At 39.7% G+C, this 27,651-nt stretch overlaps 1 protein-coding gene across 5 annotated transcripts in view; it reads right to left on the bottom strand.

The window, feature by feature from the left end:
• CORIN (corin, serine peptidase) overlaps window positions 1-27,651 on the bottom strand; it is a 278,076-nt gene that overhangs the window by 93,124 nt on the left and 157,301 nt on the right. For all 5 annotated transcript variants that reach the window (XM_067036047.1, XM_059067269.2, XM_067036046.1 and 2 more), the window contains exon 6: window positions 7,212-7,325. In XM_067036047.1, coding sequence (XP_066892148.1) covers window positions 7,212-7,325 — 114 coding nt within the window. The remainder of the gene's footprint in view (window positions 1-7,211; window positions 7,326-27,651) is intronic.

The raw sequence follows: 27,651 nt of genomic DNA on the forward strand, positions 1-27,651 counted from the left end.
CGCAAGCCATAACTACTGAGCCCACGTGCCACAACTACTGAAGCCCACGTGCCTAGAGCCCGTGCTCTGCAACAAGAGAAGCCACCGCAATGAGAAGCCCGCGCACCGCAATGAAGAGCAGCCCCCACTTGCCGCAACTAGAGAAAGCCCGTGAGCAGCAGTGAAGACCCAATGCAGCCAAAAAGAAAGAAAGAAAGAAAGAAATTTATTTTAAAAAGTCTTGGGCATTGATCAGTGAAACTGTTAGCCACATCAAAATATTATACTTGCTACTGACATGATTCATCAACTTCTCTTTCAAAAAGCATTCTTCTAAAAAAAAAGTACTTAAATACTCTTAGAATCACATCATTTTAGAAATGGAATCGGCCTTAGAGATCATCTGTTCAGCGCCATCATTAAGAGGGTGTGCGTATGTGTACATACACAAACACACACGTGCATACACATATGCTCACACTTATACACATACAGAACTTTGTAAGTACTTTTTGTTTGTTTGTTTTTGCGGTACGCCGGCCTCTCACTGTTGTGGCCACTCCCGTTGCTGAGCACAGGCTCCGGACGCGCAGGCCCAGCGGCCATGGTTCACGGGCCCAGCCGCTCCGTGGCATGTGGGATCCTCCCAGACCAGGTCACGAACCCACGTCCCCTGCATCGGCAGGCAGACTCCCAACCACTGCACCACCAGGGAAGCCCTGTAAGTACTTTTAATTTTCCATTTCCCCTGGGACAACCATCATAAGGGAAAATATAAGGACTAAAAAGAGATGCCAGTTTTCACCTTGACCGTACTATTTCCTCCCATTCAGCAGCAGAGAGCACTAACTTCCCACCCTGCACCCCACTGCTGCCACACATACACACACACGCACACACACACACGCACGCATACATACGTGTGCGCACACACACACACACGCACGCACAGGCTGAGTCAAGAAAGGTTATGATTTTGGTTCTCCTGCCCACTGAACAGGGTTGGGGAATTTGTGCATCAAGATATATACATTTCCTCGGGAAGTTTTAAAAGATCTTTCTGATTTTTATCTTCATCTCTTGTGAGAAGTTTTGAATCGGCATGCTAGAATCAGCAGTACCAGGGTCCTCACCTTGACCATCAGTGCAGAAGTACTTACATTACCTGAAGGAGGAGACAGGGTGGAGGGGTGACAGCTTTTAAACCATACAAATTAATTTTTTAAAGCAGTACACTTCATTTCTTTGATGATAGGACTGGGAAATCAAATATTCCTTTCAGAATCTGATTAACCTGAGAACACACTAAAAGTTTCCAAAGTGGCCCCTCTACGTGGCTTATTCTGGGATCCCCGGTAATTCATACTGAAGCACCTCAATGGATATATTTTGTAAATTAACGCTGTCACTTATTAACTTATTTCATAAGTGAAGATCATTCAAACTTTTTTTTAAATTCCTCATTATTCACACAGGTGCAGATGCAACTTTCCACTGTTATGACTTTCTTGGTTAGATGCCATTTTCAGAGGTTAGATACAAAACTAGCTGCATTTGGAAAACATCTTGTTGCCTCCCTAAGGTCTGTGTAATTAGTAAACACACAAAACCTTAACCAAAGGCACTGCACACCCAGAAATACATAGCAAATAGCAAAAGATCACAGTGCCACCGTTTATTGGAATAAATGTTTATTTGAACTGAAAAGAGATGTTGTCAGGGTAATTTGGGGCCAGCAATCAAAACCTGCAAAAGCTGCTTGCTGTGATTTTCTCGCTCAATACAAGCATAATTTCGCATAACCTAAGGTAGGTGTTTTTCTAGATACAGATCTTTTTTTCCTGAAAGAGAGCCTGATACAAAATGTTACTTCTGAAGTTCTTGCTTGTTAATATCTATTTCAGTCTGGTATCACAATGATTACTGCTTATCCCTCAAAATTGTCATTAAATGAAAGGGGAGAGCTAAGGAACCGAAAGCCTTTTATCACGAGCCTCATTCAATTGGCTCAGCCTTTATGAGTCTATAAACATAATCATGCTGCCTCAACTCAGGATTCAAGTATGGATGCTCAGTTTCTATCCCGAAACGCCCTCGTTTTGAGATGACCAAAGAGGTTAACCTGTTTGCCCACAGTTGCCCAGATTATTACAGTGACCTGGGCTTCTTGACCTCCTGGGTTTTTTTCACCTATTGACTTCTAGCTCCAAAGGAGGATTTCTCAACTGCAGTACTGCTGACATTTGGGGCTGTGACTCTTTGCTGCGGGGAGCTACCCTGTGCCTCGTATGATGTTCATCAACACTCCCAGCCACTGCCCACTAAATGCCAGTAGCATCCCCTCCAGCCTCCACAGTGGTGACGATCAAACAGGTCTCCATACATTGCAAAACACCCCCCAGGAGTAATACTGCCCCCAGTTGAGAGCTACCGTTCTGGAATATCCAAACATCACCTCAGTCTAACGCCAGTTCTAATCTCATCTTTTCCATCAGGTCTCCCCACACCAAGCTGGCAACCAGTGATCCACGCTCTTCTCTACTCACAGGACCTTTCTGTTTACACAATCTTCTTTTGCTCGGTGACATCTATTATATTGTTCTAAAACACTATATTTAATGATCTCTATTTTTATATGCCATTTCCCTGATTAGATTAAAAGTGTCATGAAGCAAGAAACCATGTCTTAACAGTCTCTACATTTACTAGGTATCTAGAACATGCTTCACACATAGTGGGAATTCAAGATTATTCAATAATTTGATTGATTTCACATAATCAGACTGCCACTAAACAGAAGTGAATCTTCCAGACGTCTGAAGCTTCCTCCATCGGCGTAGAATGAAATACTTTTATTTTTATTAATGTGGTGGAAATCTTTTTAGTATTTACTTGCACCCCGTCTTAGTAAAGAAACTATGGTAGGTACGGTCATTTCTGTTTGTTTGTTTGTTTGTTTTGCGGTACGCGGGCCTCTCACTGTTGTGGCCACTCCCGTTGCGGAGCACAGGCTCCGGACGCGCAGGCGCAGCGGCCATGGTTCACGGGCCCAGACGCTCCGCGGCATGTGGGATCTTCCCGGACCAGGGCACGAACCCGTGTCTCCTGCATCGGCAGGCGGACTCTCAACCACTGTGCCACCAGGGAAGCCCGGTACAGTCATTTTTGATGACTCGGAAACATTATTTGGAATATCAGTTTTTATTTTGTGCTGTTTGGGTGGCCTCCTTTCTACATAGCTTCATGTGGTGCTGCTTTTTAAAGCCGTTGTGCATATTGTAGTGTTTGTCTCCTCTACAATGTATCACCTGACCTTTGGCGGGGCAGGGGTGGAAGGAGGGAGGGCATGGAGAATAAGATCACAGCCACAATCACAACCATAAATCCTAACGCCCTTAGAGAGCTACTGAATGCCAGACACTGGTCTCTGTGCTTGACATCCAGTGATTCATTATTCTACCCAACAATTCTAGAGATAGTTACTATTACTTATTGTCTCCATATTACTGATGAGGACACTGAGGCCCAGAGAGACTGAGTAACTTTCCATGTCACAGAGGTAGGAAATGATAAAGAAGAAATAGGAAGACAGGCAGCCTGACTCAAGACCTTATAATATTAATCACTATATTCTGTGATAATTAGCATAACTAATTATACTAACTAGTAATAATTAGTTAACTCAGTATAATTGGTTCACCACAGTCCTCAAAAATAAATCAACCAATGTTACCCCCAAATTCAGAGCAAATGACTTCCAAAAGTATTTGACAGAGGTTTATGTGGCACAAAGTACGGGGACTTTGTGGCAGCTATTTTCCCTGTGACAACCATTTTCCTGGAGGCTTGCTCATTCATTTGATAAGCACCTGCTCTGTACCAGACACTGTGCTAGAGCTGGTTATAGAATCAGAAGATCATAGAATGTTAGCAGCAAAAGGGACACCAAACACCCTCTAGGGCAGTGGTTTCAAACCTGGCTGCACATGAGAATCACTGGGGGAGTTTTACATAGGTACTGCTGCCTGGGCACCCCCTCCAGACAAATGGAATTAGAATCCTCCGCAGGTGGGGCTTCCTGGAGATGCAATTATGCTGCCAGCCTTGATGACAAGGAAAACCTGGAGAAGTAGAGTGCCTCGAGCCACAGAGCTAGAAATTTTAAAAACAAAAACCAAAAAGACCCCTTAATCTTCAAAAATCTTTTCACTATACCACTAAAATTGCTCTAGGTGGTTAGAGATAGGTCCATTTTACTGATTAGGAAGAGACTGATAAACATGGCAAAATGAGTTGCCAGGGGAGGGTCAGTAAGCAGGCCCAGACACCTGGAGAGCCCCGGTAAAAGACAATTATCTCCCTCAGCATAATAGAGCAACCAAACTAAACATTTTCCTGTCTTATGAATGATCGGAGTACAATCATTCACCAAATTCACACTTTTATGAACATGGGCAAGTCAAAGGCAGCACAGTTTAGAGAAAACAGTTAGATTTGGACCCATTCAGGAGTGGGTTCAAATCTAGCACGTTGAGCCACTGGCAAATTCATTCATGGCCGTGAGCCTTGGCTCTGCATCTGAACAAAAAGGAATAATACTTCGTTTGCTGAAAATTCAATCAAATCATGTAGGTAAGTGCTTCTAGTACAGTTGATTAGGGAACTCACAAATAGCAAATCCCTTCCCTTCCTTCCTTGGAAGGCAATCCTCCTCCTGTGCCCACCAGGACCCTCAGAATGCGGCAAATCCTTGTGTTCCCACTGGGAAGCCCAGCAAAATTTCCTTCTCCCCACAGGAGTATCTGTGGGTTGCATTCCAGCTCTGATTTGTATCCACGCCCTAATTCAGACTTAACACTATTCCTTCACTGCAGGGTGGTGACAACAGGAGGGTGGCAGCTTCTATAAACATGCATGCTGAAATGCCACAAGCACTGAATGTTAAAGCTCAGAGGCAGATGTCCTTGCAAGGTCAGGAACAACTGCATGCAAAGCTCTCAATGTCCAACTAAGCATTTTCATAGACAAGTATTCTGAAGGGATGTACTTCCTCAACAAACTAAGCCAAATGGTTTTTGAAGTGTGATTATGAAGAAGGCCCATGTCTTAATAAACTCTTGCACTCCTAGGATATTGCTGAATACCTTGCATAATAATAATACTACCTTCTTTGTTCAGTCCCTGACTAGGAAAATTTACTCCTTCAAATTCAGTTTCAACAAATGCAGCAGAAGTCTCTTACTGTTTAAAGCTCAATGTAGTGGAGGAACATAATGATGAAGCCAGTGTTAGCCCAGCACTGGGGGCAGAGGCACATGCAGAATTTGAATATGACATAACATGGGCCATAATTGGGATATAAACAAGAGATTCCACTGTAACTCCCATTACTGTATATAATTCTTCTGAACCACTTAAAATCCCTACTGTAGGTGCTTTACACAATATTTGTTCTCAAGTCCACAGCAATACTCCCTAATGTAAATAAACATCCTAAAAAAAATGTTTTTCATGTACAATCACATGCCATAGGTTTTTCTGAAGAGAGAATTCCAAATTATAAAAACAAATATCTTAGTGAAAACATTTCCAAAAAATATGGTGGCTTAACTGAAATTCTACAGGATGCTAGATATTATGCAGAATAAATAAATTAATTAATTAAAGGTGAGGGTATATATAAACAAATAATTTTCAGGAAATACCAAGTCAAGATAAAATTAACGTGTATTTTTTAAACTGTGGGATTTATCAGAACCTTTAATGAACGAATATGTATTGTAGCTCTCTAAGAAGTAGATCTGATAGACAGCATTTCTCAAACTTATTTTTTTCCCCAAGCATTTTTCAAGACTCAGGTACTATGGGACATCCGTTTGGGAAACACTGACCCTAAATATTACCATCATATACTGTCTTTCAAAAGTTATGGTAAATAAGCATCCTAACCCTTCATATGGATAAAGAGTTGATCCTCCTGGCAAACACACTAGAGGAATCTTTCAACTCAGGTGAGCAACTGAGATGAGCCCTTATAAAGCCTTGGTAACCCCTACAGGGAATAAAACACAGCTTTTCCCACAGTAACTATTGCTGGTCACAGAACCATTAGAAAGCAATTTGAACACCATTGCATATGGTCCTGTTTTGGATGCAGATCCTGCAATGTATTCTTGAGGCTAATTTTTCCTTTTTATCTGTTGCATAATTGCAAATCAATTTGAGAAGTGAATATAAATCTGATATGGACTGAATGTCTGTGTCTGCCCAAAATTTGTACGTTGAAGCCCTAAACCCCAACATGACTGTATTTGGAGACAGGGCCTGTGAGGAGGTGATAAAGGTCATAAGGGTGGGGCCCTAACTGAATAGGGCTCATACCATTGTAAGAAGAGGAAGAGACAGCAGAGCTTTCTCTCCTCCCCTCTCCCTTCGCCTCTCCAAAGAGGTTATGTGAACACACAGGCAGATGGCAGCTGCCTGCAAGCCAGGAACAGAATTCTCACCAGAAACTGACCTTGTTGGACCTTTATCTTGGACTTTCCAGCCTTCAGAATTGTGAGAAAATACATTTCTGCTGTTTAAGGCATCCAGCCTGTGGTATTTTGTAAGGCAGCCCAAGCAACAAATACAATATTGGACAAACCACCGTTTTAGTCAAAAGGACTGATCAAATCAATGGTCAGTAAATTGAGGATGTTTAAGGCTGAATCTACCGATCCATGGATTCAAAACAGTTCTTGCCATCACTCTCTCCAGATTTAGAGGAAGCATAAATGAACAAAAGATTTTGCATCTTCTGTGTCACAACTGTTAAAAATCATGAGGGTAAAAAATTTTCCTATTAAAAATATCCTTTTTTTTTTTAAAGTTGACCTTTATACTCAAAGCTTTAAAAACAAAAACCCTCACCCAAACAAAATAAACAGAAAGCCTTTTCCCAATGTTAAGATACTTTGAGCAAAATCACTTTAGTTCCTGATGTGTTCCAATGCACATCTAGCTGTCGAGTTCCTAATGAAATCAGGCCTTTGGAAGGTGTGCAAACACGCAGCTGTCACACGGAGTGAGGGAAGATAAACACATTTGCTCACTTAAGAAAAGCAAACTAAGAGAAGTCCACCCAAGCGCCGGGGGGTTGTCAGTACTGGACAATGGAATGGCGCTGGTTTCCAGGCCCCTGAATGGAATCCCTGTCCCCCCAGACAAACCCCATACAGCCTGTCACATACTGCAATGAGCCTCGTCACTCCAGTCACCACAGTCGTTGTAGCCATTACACAGCAGTTTCCTGGGGACACAGATGCCACTGGCACACAGAAAGCTCTCACCCCCTCCGCAGAGCACTGAAAAAAAAGGGCAGAAAAACAATGTCAAAATAAATAAGGGGTGTTTTTTTTTTCCCCTTTTAAAATTAGGAGAAATAAAGGACAGAAAGAAAACCTTCCCTTGCTATTCAACAGATGTGCTTCCCAATTCCCTCAGTTTCATTATCACCAGTTTTTCTCTGGCCTTCTAGAACATTAATTGTAAAATTACCTAGAAAGACTACAAAGAGTGCTTGCCTGAGAAAAGCAAAAGGAAATTCACCAGTGGGCTTTCACAGCACAAGAGAGCAGCCTCTTCAATTGCACAACTTATATGGGGAAAAAAATACCAGATGGGAGTATTTTTCTTAATAACAGAAAATTATTTCAATGTGAAATATTATTTATTGAACAAACATTTTAAAAAAAAAAACCCTCTCCTTCTACAGCGCTACTCAATGTCCTGCAGAGAAAGCTACAGTTACAAATAGTTGATACATGCTTGAACACAGGCTTCGAGCCCCCATGCCTTGTATTTGAAATATATTTATTTACTTGTCTTAATAAAAATGCCAGTTAAAAATGTCAGGGTCTATTTTGGCATAAGCAATGTGAAACAACATTAGCTAATAATATTTTCATTCTTTTCCTTAACATGGTTGCATTTTAGTATTCTTTGCTTTAAGTATTACGGTGTTCTTTTTCTTCTCAAAATTCAACAAATATTCAATTGTTTCAAAATTACGTTAAACACAGAATGTAAGATAAGAAGCTAGAAAGATTTTTTTAAGGGAAACCATTAATGAAAGGATGTCAATTCAACAAAACAGGTTTTAAAACACACTTCAATATGTGGTAATATGCATTAAATGCTTTTTAAATGTGTAAACCTTTGACCCAGAAATCTTATTTCTGGTCTTCATACAAAGGTAATGATTATGAATAAGTGCAAAATTTAATATTTAAGGATATTCATACCATCATGGTTTATCACAAGGAAACTATGAAATAACAACTATGCAATAATAGGAGACTGGTTAAATAAATTTTGGTAGCTCCAAAATAAGGAATACTCTTACAGCCATTGAAAATTATATTGTAAAAAGTAATGTCCTGGGGCAAAGTTCAAGATAATTTAAGTGTAAAAACACCATTTGGGGGACTTCCTTGGTAGAGCAACGGTTAAGAATCCGCCTGCCAATGCAGGGGACATAGGTTTCATCCCTGGTCCGGGAAGATCCCACATGCCGCAGAGCAACTAAGCCCGTGCACCACAACTACTGAGCCTGTGCTCTAGAGCCCACGAGCCACAACTACTGAGCCCCCGTGCCACAACTACTGAAGCACATGTGCCTAGAGCCTGTGCTCCGCAACAAGAGAAGCCACAGCAATGAGAAGCCAGCACACCTCAAAGAAGAGTAGCCCCCACTCAACACAACTAGAGAAAGCCCGCGCACAGCAACAAAGACCCAGTGCAGCCAAAAATAAATAAATAAATTTTTTTAAAATTTAAAAAATAAAAAAAATTTAAAACAGCATTTGGTTCTGAAAAAGCATAATACAATCTGGCCTAGAAAGAAGTATATCTAAGGTTACTATGATTATCCCTGGTATTAGGATTGAAAGTAATTTTTATTTTCTTCATTATGTTTTACTCTGTATTTTACAAATGTTCTTATAATGATCATGTCTTACTTTTATAATCAGAGAAAAAAACAACTAACTTTTTTCATGAGTTCCCAATTCAGAGTAACAGTAAATAAATATAACCCTCCCCAAACTTGTTTCTGTAACTCTCTGTCTCCCTGTCACAAAAGTTAGTGGGATCAGCCTTGTGGTCTCCTGCCTGGTCACTGTCACCACCCCCCTGAACCGTGTTCCTTGATGAGATGAACTTTGCTGTCTAACTAAAGGGAACCAGGAAATATGGAATATTTAACTCAGAAGCTGAAATGCAGAAAAATTCAGACTGAACATTCCAGGCAGTAAGGTCCATGCCACTCATATGTCCTGTCTTCCCCAGCAGAGTGGCTGGCACTCAGGAGGTTCTTAATTAATGGGAAAAAGTCACCTCTACGTCAATGGAGCACAATATATTGCCACGAGGCAAAAGAAAAACTGCAATTGATGGATTATTTTCCAATGCTATCAAGGAATCAGTTTCGATTTGCTGAACATTAAGTACTAGTCAAGTTGGTATGTTTCTTCTGATGCTAATTCATGTGTAACCTTCACAGTATCAACAATGAAAGTCTGGTTTTCCATTATATCCCATGATTTCTGTATCAATACAAATGGCATCTATGGATTTCAACTGCCAAGACATGAAACATGCTTATGTTTTGTATAGTCTTGGATTCAGTGCAGGACTGTACTCCTATAGCTACAGACAGAGACTCCTAAAGGGTATACAGGAAACCAGATATAAAATAAAAAAACATTAAAGATTTTACCAGTCTATACAATAACCTCTCTCTATGGTTAAGGGAAAATTTTCAAGGAATAAGTGTTTATCCTACTGTGAGATTGTTTCTGCATTATAGTAGAGAGTGCAGAAATTCCATCTGTCTGAATTTCAGCAGCTGCAATGCCTCAGAAGAATTATTGCATTTCCTACATTATGGCTCTGATGAGTCCTTGGGAAATATAGCTGAAAGCTCAACATTAAATAGCTCCTAACATCAAGGTTTTATCTTTAAAAACCTATATATTTTACTCCAATAAAGCCATTCTTGTGTATGGTTATATCAAACCTGGATCAAATTTAAAATATGGCATTGCTTGCATTGTTTTGATTATCGATATCCTGTCTTTGCTGATTCATCAGAAACTGACTTCTTTTGTGTGGTTTCTCAGTTGGAGGTGTGTCTGCCCATGGTTTTAGGACATTAAAAATTGTTTCTTTCTTCTTATTCTTTTTTTGCAAGTTATTTGGACATTCATAGTTTCATTAATCAATACTATTTCTGTACAATCAGGATAGCCTTGTACATTCTCTTTCTGTTTGATTTCCTCCTAACCTGTATTCAGAATCTCCACTTTTATTTGTGAAAAACTGTTCAACTAGCAAAGCATTTCAGACATATCTCATTTACAATTTCCAAAGAGCCCCATAAAGTACACAGGTAAGAATTCTATCACAACTTCCTTGGGGTAAGTGATAGTTTACAGATAGAGGAACTAGAGTATCATGTGGTTAAGACAGCATCTACCCAAAGCCATGGAGTTAGGAAAAGTGAAAACCACCCCAGAATCATGAGGTCTGGGCTCCGGGCCTAATCCTCCACACCATACCCACTCCCCATTTCTAGTACACAGCCAGTGGATGGGTGCTGAGTTCAAGGGTACCAGGTTCAGGTAAAAGTTCAAACTTGCCTTTATTTTTCTCTCTAAACAAAAGATAAACATCTGTCCTCAGGTGAACTGGACCAGATGAGATGACATTTTTGTGAGCTCTCGGTTTTTGGAGAACACACTGAGAGAGCTCTTAACAAGTTTCTGGAGAGATTTTTCAACCATAATTCACTGTCTTATAACAATCATCTTCCAATAGCCTTTAGACTGAGCCCTTCAGATGATGAAGGGAGATTCCCTGAGGTGAAGTCATGCTATACAGTCTTGACACACCATTTCCACTAACATCATCTATAACTCTAAGAGTTATATAATAATTTTACAAGATTCTTTCATTGACTGAATGAATATTTATTATCTATTATGTGCTGGGCATTACTGTAGCAGTAATTACAGATACAGCAGTAAAGAAAACAAAACTACTTCCCCACCTTCACGTAGCATGTATTCTATCGATCATCATCTGATAAAGATACTTTTACTAACTAAAGATGCTTCACCACCAAAGTTACTTACATTTATACATGTGACAATTAATTAATATTAACACAATGAAAGAAGTATACAAAGATTTATTGCCTAAGATACTGGTTTACATGCCCAAATGATGAGGACAATTATGAATCACCTGGACTTCTGAATTCCATGGATTCTGAAGAGTATACACCCCTGCGGACGATCAGCTCTTTTCAGTCTTCTTGTTTCCAAAAACAGTCTGCTGAAATAACATCCATAGCCTGAAACAAACTTTAGATTTTCTGCAACTGCTTCCAGCCCTATCAGTTCTTTCTGTCTGTGTACTATGGACAGCATTTATATTGGCAAATGCTCTCATTACTCTGCTTGTTAACTTTTAGAGTCTTTTTCAGAAATTACTCACCAATCTCTGACTGCATAGTATCCTCATTCACTGTGACTCTGAGTCCTTGTTTAAATTCTAAAGCTCAAGTTCAACTCTATCTCTGAAGAGAAAGCTGACCTGGCACACAGCTTTGTCCCCTGCACCCATACTGAGAGCTTGTCAGCCCTTCATTCCACACGCTGCTTGAAATTAAGTTACTATAAACCACTATTGCTCTTACCTTTTACAAAGTTATTTGACCATATGAAAAAGAATGAGTGTAATCTTATAGCAGCTGATGCAAGAATACTTCTTGGGAAGTATGTTGTATCTCCCCATAATAGGTTGACAAGAAGATTGGGATGAAAGATAAGAGGTGAGAGAGGAGAAGGGAAATCCAAGTGGATGGTCAATAATTAAACTTGGTCTTTACTCTGCCTTCTAAGTCATATGTACTCAATGGCCCTTCCTTTTGTTGAACATTAAGATGTCTGGAGTAGGTATGGATGGGTATCAAAAAGCTCTGTATGAAAAGAATGAGATACCCCTGGAGAGAGAGAAGAAACTGTGCTGTTGGGCATTGTCTTGGGAGAGAAAGAAATTAAAAACTTGGTTGAGTCTCCCTGAGGGTCTGTATAGAGAAGACTCTTTGGAAAACAGAAATATCTAAAGGGACATTTCAAGTTGTTGACGGGAGATATAATCACTTCCTCCATCTACCATAGGGAATCAGCAAAGATTATGTTGCTTTCTAATATTCTCACTCATTTATTTAATCAATTTGGAACTCTTCGAAGAGCTTGAATACAGAATAGATCCCTTGCTTTGCAGATATTATAGTCTACGGAGACAACAATATCAATGGATATAATAAGAAGAAAATTATTATATATTAGGTCAGAAGGTAATAAGTGCTACTGGAAGAGAAAGACCAATGGGAAAAAAATAAGGAGTTATCATTTGGACACGCTGGGTCTGACACATACAAGAGACACCCAGCTGGAAATGCTGAGGAGACAACTGGGTAAATAAGTTCAAAGTCCAGGAAAGAGGACAGGACTACAAATATACATGCATGCGTCATCAGCAAATCGATTTAAAGCCGGTGTGCCTGGATGAGATCATGAGGGCAATGGCTAGTGAAGAGTAAGACTCAGTGAGATGGTGCAGAGAAGATGGATAAGGGCTGAACTATTAAACCCCATGTGTAACAGCTACAAGGAAGAGGAGAAGCCATTAAAGAGGCTGAGGAGTGGCCCCGGTGGCAGAAGGAAACCCAGCAGGTGAGTATGTTATCCTGGAAGCCAAGGAAAGGAAACTGTATCAAAGAGGAGGAAGTGATCAGCTGTGCCAGAAACTGCTCCTAAGTCAGGTAAGATGAATCTGAGAAATGGGGATGCGGATAAGAGCAGTTTCAATGGAGCAGTGAGGACAAAAGTCTGATGGAGTATGTTAAAGAGAGAATGAGAAGAGAGGAAGTAGCTCAGAATGGAAGGACAAATCCTTTGCTGCAGAAGAGAACAGATAAATGGGGCAGTAGATTACAAGGTAAGTAGGGCAAAAAGAAATGCGGTTTTAACGCTTTGTGTGAGTACGTTTTTTGGAGGGAGCATGGGGTGGTATTAAGTTCTGCCTATAGGTTGGCTCAGATCAAATAAATGACCACTTTTGAAGATACAGGAGCTCGGGGATGGAGGATCATCAATGTCAGGAATATAGTTATAATCTAAAAATGAAAACTGTCTTATATCTGCCTGTCCCTTTAATCCCATCACTACAGTGTGACTTCCTCAGAAGGTATCTGTCTTCTAAGGTGAGAAATCCTTCTCATTTCCTCTTCTTCATCTGGTAGACATCTGTTAAACAAGGGGGGTGAGGGGCAACATGAACAAACAAACCCCTGTTACTTTATGACTCACATAATTTACATTAGCAGAAGATAAGTATTTGTTTGCTTATACCCTCTCCCTTCTAGAACGTATGCTCCTTAAGAGAAGGAACTTTATCAGATTTTCTCCCTGTTGTGTCCTGTCCTGAGTCTGGCGTGGAATTAAATATTTGTTAAATGAATAAATGAAGACTGAGAATAGAAGGTGCCCAGCAGGACCACATGATCACTCCTATTTCTTGGTCCTCCATGTTCAAAGGCAATAAATATCTTACAATTTTATTATTTTAATTGCCAGAGGAATAAACTGCTGATGAAACATGATAATTGCTCCCTGTTATAGCAGGATACTCACTCAAACCCCCAGACAAGTCTGCCTTCTCAGTGGCATCTGCTCATAGGTTAGGACAATGAGTATCAAAGACCCTTCTACCTAAAATAATCTTCCCCACTGACTTGTGATGATGTGTCTAACATTTTCCCAACACCTACACCCACGTTACCCATTCCTTGGGGTAAAATGGTGGTTTTTAGATGAACTCTAGGATACCAAGGAAAGGGACTTTGGGGCCACATCATGGGTTAAGGGGGTGTCTTGAGTCCCCTCAAGTCCCCTCACTTGAGTCCCCCTGAAGTGTCTGGTTGAGTCACTTCAACCAGAGAGCTCTACCATTGCCTGCTTTATACATTTGAGTCAGTGTACAATTTCCTTTGAAAATGGGTTTCTACTACCAAAAACAAGTTTGAAAACCCCTTCACCCTTAAGATTTTAAGTGTTCAGTTAAAGTCTGACATAGCTTTTTAATTCATTTTCTTGGCAATGAATACTTAGCTCTGAATTTAATTATAGAATGTTTAGGTTTTCATTATATTTAGACTTGAAAGAATGGGGTGCAAGAGAAGTAGCTTCTTAAGAGGGGCAGGCATAGCAGGGAGGAGTTTAGGAAAGGTCTAAAACCAGAGAAATAAGCATGAGAGGTGAGACCTGGAGCCACAATGAACTGAGGACAGCCCTGTGTGAAAATGCAGTGGGCGTGGGTCTAATACTATGAGGTAAGAAATGCCACATCACCTTATTTTTCTAAATCAACTTAATTCACTTAATCAAATTAATTCCACTAATCCCCACTCAAAAAGGTGACAAGAAATATTCTTCAGGCATGTTTTGGGGGGGGTGGCCTCTCCCTCCTTAGGGAGGTACAAGGATTCAAGGGAAGAACTGCGGAAGGGGCTTAGCTTTCAATTCTTCAGAGAATGGGTGGGGTGAGGGACTCATGGTTCTAAGCCCTCGGGGTTTATGGTAGACAGAACGCTCCATCACGTCTGTGCCACAGCAGGGTCATGACAGGGCCATGGTCCCCAACATCAGCTTTCCCGGCTGCCCCACGCAGCCATGCCTCTCTGAGACCCTGCCTCTTCCCCCAAGCAAGTACTAACCAGTCCCGGCTACATAAGGGACATGCCAAAGCCCAGTCCCCTTCCAAGCCTTGGGGGACGTCTCCTCCATCCTCTGTGGCCACCTCTGACCCTCCCCCATTCCACCCCACTCTGGGTGATCACATAAGCTCTGATCAGTCATTTTCTCCTCAAGGCTGGTCCCCCTTTTCTGAGAATGCACAGATGACACCACACATCCTTTATGTTTCCTTAATAAATTGCTCTGTTACACAGATTTTTCTTTCATTGCAGAGAATGCAAATGACTCTATTAGCAACTTTCAACATCTTTTTACCAAGGTAGTATATGGTAGGCGGTCAGTAATCCCTGTTGCATAAATGCACTTAAAGAGCTCTTAATTTCGATATTCTAAAAATAGAAGTGCCACATGATTTCCTCTTTTATGATCTGGGGTGACCATCTTGCTGTGAAGACAAGGTAAAACTGGTCCCCTCACTACAGTCCAACTCTTTAGTTCCAAGTCCCTCAGTGCCTATTATATAATATATTATATTATATATAATATATATTATATAATATGTTATATATTATATAAAATATAATATATTATATATACTATATATAACATATTATATATATAACATATATATATAATATATTATATATACTATATATAACATATTATATATATAACATATATGTTATATATATTATATAAAACATTATATAATGTTTTTCTTAGTGAGGAACCATCTCTGTCAAACCAATGTTCAAAGCAAGTTCAAAACAACTTCCCCAATTAAATGTCCTTAAGACTAAGGTACTCCTTGACTCATTTTTTTTTCACTCTGAAATAAAGCCATGCTTTGATTCAATGGAAACATTGCCTTCAGCTTAAATTTCTGAAAATAAGAGCTAAGTTTACTTATCGCCTGTCTGACAGCATGAAGGAAGATCTATCATTCTATAGAAAAATCAATCATTGTAAAATTATCTAAAAATCATTAGCAGGAAACAAGAATAAATTTGTTACTGGCGGCTCTCTGATAGGAGAGGAACGGAAATAGAGTTTAGAAAGCAGTTCATGTCATCATTCAACATCTCAAGTAAAATCACAGTATAAAATCGAGTTAGATAAAACTTGCCCAGTAGATTTATTTATTTATTTATTTATTTTTGCAGTATGCGGGCCTCTCACTGCTGTGGCCTCTTCTGTTGCAGAGCACAGGCTCCGGACGCGCAGGCTCAGAGGCCATGGCTCACGGGCCCAGCCGCTCCGCGGCACGTGGGATCTTCCCGGACCGGGGCACGAACCCGCGTCCCCTGCATCGGCAGGCGGACTCTCAACCACTGCGCCCCCAGGGAAGCCCTAAATTTTAAATCTAATTAGACAGGGGAGAAAGTAAAGAAAGAGTGGAGTAAAAAGCAGGAAGTCAAGATTTATGATCAGGGACTGGCAGAAATAGACCGCCAATCAAAAGTATAAAGAAACTTTTTAAAATGGAATCTTTATTCATTCAATAGCCGAGAGAGAGAGAGAAAGAGAGAGAGAGAGAGAGAGAGAGAGAAGGAAATTTTTAAAAATAAGAAAAACAACTTCCAAATAGAGATTGTCTAATTAAAAGAATATACTAGTTTACTACCTCAAGTTTTAGTGTCTAAAAGACTTAAATAGGATTCTGAACCAATTTTGTCAAAAATCATTGGTAAATAAGATATACACCAGGACTCTGTCATTTATCATTTCCTGCAAATAAGTGCAATAACGTAACTTCAAGTTTCTAAAGAACATAAGCAAGTTAGAAACTACATGTTTATAGTTGACCCTCTTGTCAGGGATTATTATCAGGCAGGCAGAGATTTCTAAATTCAGGGGTTTTTTTTGGGGGGGAGGAAGAAGTGCTACTTTCTGAACTTGCTTTAGGAAATAAAACCTTTATTTTGTAAACAAAGTAATTCTCACTTAGTGGTATTTAAACTACTTCTGAGATTTTCTCCAAACATGAGGCTGTCTCAAATGATATTGTGTGATTATTCATTATGAATCATAAAATGATAATGATGGTATATTATACACACAACCTTTGGCAGATTTCAGACAGTTGTTGAATGTTTTCTATAAAACAGTTAATGCATGCATATAAACCTATAAGAAATAAAGTAGATATATATGATTTGCAAAGAAAATAACAGTCTCTCGCATGCATATGGTAGTATCTAAAAAGTTATACATATTAACATTTTTTTAGATCTTTATTAAATATATAACTCGGTCAAGAGTTATATGGAAAGACTTAAAAGAAAGATGAACAAAGAAAAATAATCAGTTTTGAAGAGCCATTCCATGGTATTTTTCTTATTTGTTGGACTACACAAATTGGACTGATGTCATTATACAAGTTAACAGTTTATGAATTTCATTTTCAATTCAAACCAAATTTATTTTTAATCACAGTTTCTTTTATTTTTGTCTATTTTATGTATTGATCATCTAAAAGCTAGAACTAATTGTCTATGACTTCACTATACTGTGTAGCCTGAGACCCAAAAATAGAGTAAACGTAAGTATTTAGAATTTACTGTGAAAAGAACTTTGAAAAAATACCTTTCAAGAACAGATTGAGACAGGCTGGGTCCTGGAACCCTTTGGTGCAGTGCTGGCAGCTGGACAAATGTCTCCTCCAGCAACAAAATACAAAGAAACTATAAGGGACTAAAAATAGCTGCATGCATGCGCAATTGGGGCAAATTATGGACAACACAATAGAGAAAGACCACAAACTCAACTGCCACTTCTGAAGAGCTGGGAGCAAAAACAGGGTGTTGAGAGCAAAAGCAGGGTACAGAGCATGCTCCCTGCACACAGCACCACCAAAAGGGTGGGCAGACCACCAAAGTGCCCCCTCTGGTCACCCACTGATCTGCCCCTATCCCCACCTCAGGGAGCAAGCAAAGGAACCTATTACAGGAGCCCCAGTAAAGACTTGCCTGCATTTCTTGTCTGGCCTCTTATCAATTTCTATTGATTAAGGAAGGCCAAGAACCCTGGTTGGTAACAAGATTACAGTTCTACCCTAATGTCTAAAAATTCACTTCCAATCCCATGAAGACTGTACTACATCACTTTCCCACTTACTCTCTATTGTTAATTACTGTAACAGAATATTCCAATGCATTACCATTCCTAAAAATTCACTGACCTTCAGGATACTGTAGGATCTCACCTATCTTCCAGATCAGATTGCCAGTAGATGGATGCCAAGATTCTGAAGCCCCAGGTTGGAGCTCTGCCCAAGACCTTCTCTACTTTCCATCATCTTAACTGATCACAGTAAACCCCATTCACTTGCCCCCATGCAGTAGGCCATGGAGACAGCGCACATTCCATTGGTTGAGTCAAGGCAGAGTCGGGAAAACCTAGATACTTCCAGCTACCTAACCCTTCAAGCTTAAACCAACCCCAATAATCAAGTCACTTCAATTCTAAATGCTATTATGATTAAAAGAAAATGGCGAGAAAATTAATTCATAAACACTCATCCTAATATCCATACTGATATTGACTGGGTCTACAGACAAGAAAAGCAATTATTCACAATGATGACCCTGAGATACCACAATAAAAGTCGTTTTGTAGAAAAAGTACAGACTTGGATTTAACTTAAGCTGTCTGTCCCGCTTTGAGCAAGTTATTTAACCTTTCGGGGCTTCAGTTTCCTTATCTGAATTCCACCTGCTTTATAATTGCCTTTGAGTATATATTATCAGTAATGGATATAAAGCACCTGGCACAGAATCACATAAAGCCCACTATGTTCTGTTTACTAAGACTGGTAAGTGTATAATTCACTTCTGAAAGATGGCCATCACAAAGTGCTTAAAGATGCCTTTTGCTTAAAGTGTTATCCTGCTAGTAACTAGAGCATCCTATTCTCCAACCTTGTAGATATAGCACTGCCCACTTAGACCTGGAAGTGAGGGCAACTGGATTCTTCGTAACAACCAAGACAACTTGAAAAGAACATAGTCTGAAGAGATCAACACACACGGAATCAATATAACAACGCCCAGGGATAGAATTCCTAACGTTTCTTTGGCTCATAGACAAAAAAAAGGAAGTCAATTGCTCCAGGCAAGTTGACTTTTACTGTTGAATCGTTTGTGTCCTGTTAAATGATTTGCATGCTGGTGGAACAGAGAGGTCCCTGAATTCTCTCTCCCATGCTTCCTCAACTTTTTTACTCTGTGTGCCCTCCACAACACAGCTACATAAAATCTCTCCTAGTATCCCTGGTTACCAGTATTATATATAACAAAGCCACACAGGCTAAACCTGACATGGAAAAATCAGCCTTGCCTAAAACTAAATATAAGCGCAATTTAATTAACTTGCATTCCAGAGTCATAGCTGCCAACTTACCAAGACTAGAAGACTGGGTACACAGTACCTAACTAAAGGCTCAGAGGGAGGGGGAAAAATACTAAATTTTTCTCCAAAATCTTCACAGGATTCACATGTTCCTTCGTACCTGAAAACAGGAATAATGTCCCCTGTACACAAGATACGTGATCCAGTCAGGGGGGCAAAATGAGCCAAGGCAGGAAGAGAAGATAGGTTAAGAGAGGCCGGAATTTCAGAAAAGACATACAGGAACTAGAAATGAATGGCAAGTAATCTGGCAACAAGGTCAGCCCTGAGACAAGTAGGGAAAGGTTTACTTTACCCCTGAAAGGGGGAAAGACATTGCTGCAGATAATGGGAAATCAAAAACCATGTGCCTGTCACTATAAACTCTCAATACTGCAATTTGAGCTGTGATGTAATCTCATCTAAAAATACTGATCAACCTTCTGTGCTTAAGTTAATCCTGGGAAACTTTATAACATGAGGGTCAGCCAGTGGTGCATGGTTCGGGGGACTCAGCTCAGCATGGGGGTGATACCCCTGGGTAAAGGTCCATTTTCTTCCACTTGCCAAAAGGATAAGTAACATGCAGTTTCCAAGCAGGAGCACAAGATGGCAGCCATACTCAGCACACAGACTCTGTGCAGTGCCACAGGAGAGAACTCAGCTTGAGACCCTCACCACTTGACAGGTTGTGGAAATTCACAGGGAATTCCAGCTGGGAGGCTTCTCTTTTCTAAAGGGCATCCTTTGCTTGTGTCTGTAACTGGGTAAATTTGAAATCATGAAATCGCACTTCTGCCAATTATTACTACAGAGAAATAAAAGGTCTTTCCCAATTGATGCCTACTCATATCTTTGGCACATTTTTCTCTTGGTTTTCTTCCTTATTGATTTATTGAAACTCCATTTGTTTCAATTATTTTTCTCTAGGCCATCACTTATTTGTCTTTTAAGTTAATAGTATCTGCAGCTATAGAAAATTTTACATATACGTGAGATCAACTGTATCAGTCTTTATGGTTTATGTCTTCATAAACCATATCTATATGTGTCATAGAAAAGAAACTATAGGAGGGCAGAGATTTTGTCTGTTTTGTTTCCTGCCACAGCCATAGGATATATGATGGACATAGAGCGTGGACTAAATAAACTTTGCATTCAACCCAGAACCTTTCTAGATCAGATGGAAAATATCATGGCCAAAATTAAGACACATATTCTGGCCAAGACACACCAAAAATAGGCCACAGAGATAAGTAAATCAAGTCAGGTTTCCTAATAGTCAAAACTGATTCTGCCATGGCCGTAGGGGAAAGGCTACAGATTGACTGACTGACTGATTTTTGTTAAAGTAAGAAAGCCTCTTATATTGCTGAAATGACCAAAATATGAAATACACAGCCTGATCTGTATTTAATGGAATAGAATAAAAGAACTCTTGAGATGCTTTCCAGGTTTAAGTTTCAGCAAAATGCCAAAGGGAAGAAATTGGATGGCTACTTTCAAGCCAGGTCCTTTCTTAACACCGACCACCAAAGGAAGACCACATCATGAAGCAAAGCACAGAGCCTGTGCTATAACTGTGACAAGTGTCCAGATGTGTGACAGTATTTGAAAAGAATTGTATTTTATGCATTTTTCACTAATTATGTTAAAATAAAAATCACATTTAAAAAATCATTTTGCAGGGCTTCCCTGGTGGCACAGTGGTTGAGAGTCCACCTGCCTATGCAGGGGACGCAGGTTCCTGCCCTGGTCCGGGAAGATCCCACATGCCACGGAGCGGCTGGGCCCCCGCGCCCAGAGCCTGTGCTCCGCAACAAGAGAGGCCGCAACAGTGAGAGGCCCGTGTACCGGAAAAAAAATAAATAAATCATTTTGCACTTCAAATACAGACACGCAAATATGAATTCTCATTGACAAATGCATTATGGAACACTCATGGTACTTGGTGCATTTATTTCAGAATTGACTTTTTCCATTCTCATAGCAACCAATAATTTCAGAAATCCAGTTGTTAGCTTTATTTCAAGTGGCTTTATATACATTTTTAGAATTGTTATTTGTACCTAATGTGATTTTTATGGAATGGAAATGATTTTTCAGCAAGTGATCTTATTACAAGATAATCTCATTACAGATGCCTGTTGGAAAGTCTCACCATGGTGCCCACGTTGAAATGAAACTCTCCCTCGCTGTAGGAAAGGTCTTCTGAAATGTTAGCATCATAAGCTCCAAACTTCTCTGCTCTAAGAGCTTTGAAGAAAACTGCCAAAAAACAAACAAAAAAAACAAACAAAAAAACCAATGGGCTTCTCTGGTGGCGCAGTGGTTGGGAGTCCGCCTGCCAATGCAGGGGATGCGGTTTTGTGCCCCAGTCCGGGAAGATCCCACATGCCGCGGAGCGGCTGGGCCCGTGAGCCATGGCCGCTGAGCCTGTGCGTCCGGAGCCTGTGCTCCGCAACGGGAGAGGCCACAGCAGTGAGAGGCCCGCGTACCGCAAAAAAAACAAAACAAAAAGAAAACTGCCAGTTTTTCTCTGAAACTATCCTCCTAAGAAAACTTTGTGACAACCCTTCCAGGGCCGTTTGCAGTATTACAAGTAGACAGAAAAGGAGGCCAAATACTTTTGTGAAATTTGGCTTGATTCGAAGGGCTCCTGGGAGAGCTCCCTGCCTAAAATACTTCCCAGCTGAAATTCCTCAGTTTGGATTTTACTCATTTAATTTAAGCCAAAACTCCTCAATTAAAAGGCAGTTCCTGGGGATTCCTCATTTATTCAACCAACCAAGAAGTCTGGAGGCTGTCTGTAGACAGTGCTGGACATGGCAGTAATCATAATCATAAGGCCTTACAGAGACTAAAAGAGACAAGTCGTTATCAGTGATTAATACCTCTGGAGACAGCACTTTATGTATATATTTATCTTTTTTATTTATCTTTTAAAAAATATTGGAAAATTAGTATAAAAATTTAGGAAAAGGTAGAATCTAAAGAGTGGGACCCCAGCAAAGACATACCTGGGTAAAAAAGGCCCCAGAGGACAGAGTGTCAACATAGGAGCAGCAGGGGCCACAGAAGGGGTGACAGTGAACTCCATGGGAATCAGAGAGGAGAGATGTCCTCTCTTGCTAAAAATTCCAGCCAGGATCAGATAGCCAGAACTTTAAGCTAATACTTATCAACCACTTTCTATTTATCAGGCAATGTCTTAAAGGCTTTACCTTCATTTATACCTAAGAACACAGCCATGAGGTGATACCTCATGTATCAGAGGATGAGATCAAGGCTTGGAAAAGTAGATAACCTTCCCACATAACTTGGCTAATAAGTAGCAGAGTTACTTAATAAAACCTGAGCAGTGTGATTCCAGAGCCCATGCATTTAATATAAAACACTCAAGGGTTCTGTGTTAGTTTCCTATTACTGTTGTAAAAAACTGTCCCAAACTGGGTGGCTTAAAACAGAAGTTTATTCTCTCACAGTTTGCAGGTCAGAAGTCTGACATGGTTCTCTCTGGCCTAGAACCAAGATGCTCACAAGTGTGTATTTCTTATGGAGGCTCTGGGGGAGAATCTGTTTCCTTGCCTTTTCCAGCTTTTAGCAGCTGGGCCTCCCCTTCCTTGGCTCATGGCCCCCGTCCTTCATGTTGAAAGCCATCAACGTAGCATCTCACTAATCCTGCATGGGCGTCACATCTCTTTCTCTGACTCTCCTCTTCTGCTTCCCTCTTCCACTGTTAAGGACTCTTATAATTACATTGGGCCATTCAGATAATCCAGGAGAATCTCCTTATTTTCAGATCAGATAAGTAGCACCCCTATTCCCCAATGCCATGCAAATTAATATATTCACAGGTTCCAGGGATTAGGACAGGGACATCTTTGGGGGGCCATTATTCTGCTAACCACAGATGCCTTGATATTTTACAAATTTTTTTTCTATGCCTCTTACATACAGCCACCTGCAAATGACTGGCTCAGGAAAGTGTGCACTCTCTCCCACCAGACAACTGCCCTCCTCTTCCCATTCCCTGTGTCAGAGATGCCATGATCTGGCATCTCTCTCTAGTCATTATTCTTGGTTCTAGGTTGATTCAATCAATTCTATTGCAGGAAGAGCCCAGGGTGGCAGGGATCTTGGGTCATGTAAGATCACTAGGGGAAAATTGCTGTTCGATTCAACTCCTATAATAAGAGTGTTCAAAAGACTCAGAAATGATACTCTAAAAGGTAAATGAATCTGATATCAGGCTTTGGTGCAACCAAGAACCATCTGTGCTTTTGCAGATATCAATCACATGTGCTTTTGACTTTCCCAAGAAACAAGAGACGAGTGAAGAAACTGAAGAGGACAGAGGCCTGACAAGATGCCCAGCCTTGACTTCCCTCTCTTTCTCATTCATCATTAGTAAACAAAATCCCTTTTAAAGACTCAAAAGAGTTTTGAAAAAGCTACATGTGTGAGGGCAAAGAAGCCATGGGACTTCATGCTATTCTGTAGCAGGCATAGAAAAGGCAGCCAAGAGGTAGCTGCAGAAAGCTGAACAGACAGACTAGTCCCCCAGCCAGGACCACCTACATAATTTGCAGGGCTCAGTGGAAAAAGAAGATGTGGAGCTCCCTGCAGGGGATAAAAAAAAGTGCTTTACGAATACTAACATACAGTCCCTCCCAACAGGAAACTTGCACAAGCCTCTTAAACAGCCTCATCCACCAGAGGGCAGACAGCAGAAGCAAGAACTACAATGCTGCAGCCTGTGGAACAAAAACCACATTCACAGAAAGATAGACAAGATGAAAAGGCAGAGGGCTATGTACCAGAAGAAGGAACAAGATAAAACCTCAGAAAAACAACTAAATGAAGTGGAGACAGAAAATCTTCCAGAAAACAATGCAGAAAAATGATAGTGAGGATGATCCAGGACCTCGGAAAAAGAATGGAGGCAAAGATAGAGAAGACGCAAGAAATGTTTAACAAAGACCTAGAAGAATTAAAGAACAAACAAACTGAGATGAACAATACAATAACTGAAATGAAAACTACACTAGAAGGAATCAATAGCAGAATAACTGAGGCAGAAGAATGGATAAGTGACCTGGAAGACAGAATGGTGGAAATCACTGCTGTGGAACAGAATAAAGAAAAAAGAATGAAAAGAAATGAAGACAGCCTAAGAGACCTCTGGGACAACATTATATGCAACAACATTTGCACTATAGGGGTCCCAGAAGGGGAAGAGAGAGAGAAAGGACCTGAGAAAATATTTGAAGAGATTATAGTCCAAAACTTCCCTAACATGGGAAAGGAAATAGCCACCCAAGTCCAGGAAGCGCAGAGAGTCCCATATAGGATAAACTCAAGGAGAAACATGACAAGACACATAGTAATCAAACTGGCAAAAATTAAAGACAAAGAAAAATTATTGAAAGCAGCAAGGGAAAAATGACAAATAACATACAAGGGAACACCCATAAGGTGAACAGCTGATTTCTCAGCAGAAATTCTACAAGCCAGAAGGGAGTGGCATGATATACTTAAAGTGATGAAAGGGAAGAACCTACAACCAGGATTACTCTACCCAGAAAGGATCTCATTCAGATTTGATGGAGAAATCAAAAGCTTTACAGACAAACAAAAGCTAAGAAAATTCAGCACCACCAAACCAGCTCTACAACAAACGCAAAAGGAACTTCTTTAAGTGGGAAACACAAGAGAAGAAAAGGACCTACAAAAACAAACCCAAAACAATTAAGAAAATGGTCATAGGAACATACATATCAATAATTACCTTAAACGTGAATGGATTAAATGCTCCAACCAAGAGACACAGACTTGCTAAATGGATACAAAAACAAGACCCATATATATGCTGTCTACAAGAGACCCACTTCAGACATAGGGACACAACAGACTGAAAGTGAGGGGATGGAAAAAGATACTCCATGCAAATGGAAATCAAAAGAAAGCTGGAGTAGCAATACTCATATCAGATAAAAGAGAATTTAAAATAAAGAATGTTACAAGAGAGAAGGAAGGTCACTACATAATGATCAGGGATCAATCCAAGAAGAAGATATAACAATTAAAAATATATACGCACCCAACACAGGAGTACCTCAATACATAAGGCAACTGCTAAGGCTCTAAAAGAGGAAATCAACAGTAACACAATAATAGTGGAGGACTTTAACACCTCACTTACAACAATGGACAGATCATCCAAACAGAAAATTAATAAGGAAACAGAAGCTTTAAATGACACAATAAACCAGATAGATTTAACTGATATTAATAGGACATTCCATCCAAAAACAGCAGATTACACTTTCTTCTCAAGTGTGCACGGAACATTCTCCAGGATAGATCATATCTTGGTTCACAAATCAAGCCTCAGTAAACTTAAGAAAATTGAAATCACATCAAGCATCTTTTCTGACCACAATGCTATGAGATTAGAAATCAATTACAGGGAAAAAAACATAAACAACACAAACACTTGGAGGCTAAACAATATATTACTAAATAACCAAGAGATCACTAAAGAAATCAAGGAGGAAATCAAAAAAACCTAGAGATAGATGACAATGAAAACACGATGATCCAAAACCTATGGGATGCAGCTAAAGCAGTTCTAAGAGTGAAGTTTATAGCTATACAAGCCTACCTCGAGAAACAAGAAAAATCTCAAATAAACAATCTAATGAAAGAAGAACAAACAAAACCCAAAGCTAGTAGAGGAAAGAAATCATAAAGATCAGAGCAGAAATAAATGAAATAGAAACAAAGAAAACAATAGCAAAGATCAATAAAACTAAAAGCTGGTTCTTTGAGAAGATAAACAAAATTGATAAACCATTAGCCAGACTCATCAAGAAAAAGAGGGTGAGGACTCAAACAATAAAATTAGAAATGAAAAAGGAGAAGTTACAACAGACACCGCAGAAATACAAAGCATTCTAAGGGACTACTATAAGCAACTCTATGCCAATAAAGTGGACAACCTGGAAGAAACAGACAAATTCTTAGAAAGGTATAACCTTCCAAGACTGAACCAGGAAGAAACAGAAAATATGAACAGAACAATCACAAGTAATGAAATTGAAACAATGATTAAAAATCTTCCAATAAACAAAATTCAGGACCAGACGGCTTCACAGGTGAATTCTATCAAACATTTAGAGAAGAGCTAACACCTATACTTCTCAAACTCTTCCAAAAAATTGTGGAGGAAGGAACACTCCCAAACTCATTCTATGAGGCCACCATCACCCTGATACCAAAACCAGACAAAGATACGACAAAAAAAGAAAATTACAGACCAATATCACTGATGAATATAGATGCAAAAATCCTCAACAACATACTAGCAAACAGAATCCAACAACACATTAAAAGGGTCATACACCATGATCAAGTGGGATTTATCCCAGGGATGCAAGGATTCTTCAATGCAAATCAATCAATGTGATACACCATATTAACAAATTGAAGGAGAAAAACCATATGATCATCTCAATAGATGCAGAAAAAGCTTTTGAGAAAATTCAACACCAATTTATGATAAAATCTCTCCAGAAAGTGGGCACAGTGGGAACCTACCTCAACATAATAAAGGCCGTATAGGACAAACCCATAGCAAACATCATTCTCAATGGTGAAAAACTGAAACCACTTCCTCTAAGATCAGGAACAAGACAAGGATGTCCACTCTCACCACTATTATTCAACATAGTTTTGGAAGTTCTAGCCACAGCAATCAGAGAAGAAAAAGAAATAAAAGGAATCCAAATTGGAAAAGAAGAAGTAAAACTGTCACTGTTTGCAGATGACATGATACTATACATAGAGAATCCTAAAGATGCCACCAGAAAACTACTAGAGCTAATCAGTGAATTTGGTGAAGTTGTAGGATACAAAATTAATGCACAGAAATCTCTTGCATTCCTATACACTAATGATGAAAAATCTGTCAGAGAAATTAAGGAAACACTCCCATTTACCACTGCAACAAAAAGAATAAAATACCTAGGAATAAACCTACCTAGGGAGACAAAACACCTGTATGCAGAAAACTATAAGACACTAATGAAAGAAATTGAAGATGATACAAATGGAGAGATATACCATGTTCTTGGATTGGAAGAATCAATATTGTGAAAATGACTGTACTACCCAAAGTAATCTACAGATTCAGTGCAATCCCTATCAAATTAACAATGGCAATTTTTATGGAACTAGAACAAAAAATCTTAAAATTCGTATGGAGACACAAAAAGACCCCAAATAGCCAAAGCAGTCTTGAGGTAAAAAAACGGAGCTGGAGGAATCAGACTCCCTGACTACAGACTATACTACAAAGCTACAGTAATCAAGACAATATGGTACTGGCACAAAAACAGAAATACAGATAAATGGAAAAGGATAGAAAGCCCAGAGGTAAACCCACGCACCTATGGTCAACTAATCTATGACA

This window comes from Kogia breviceps, chromosome 6, assembly GCF_026419965.1.
Source record: "Kogia breviceps isolate mKogBre1 chromosome 6, mKogBre1 haplotype 1, whole genome shotgun sequence".
NCBI lineage: Eukaryota > Metazoa > Chordata > Mammalia > Artiodactyla > Physeteridae > Kogia > Kogia breviceps.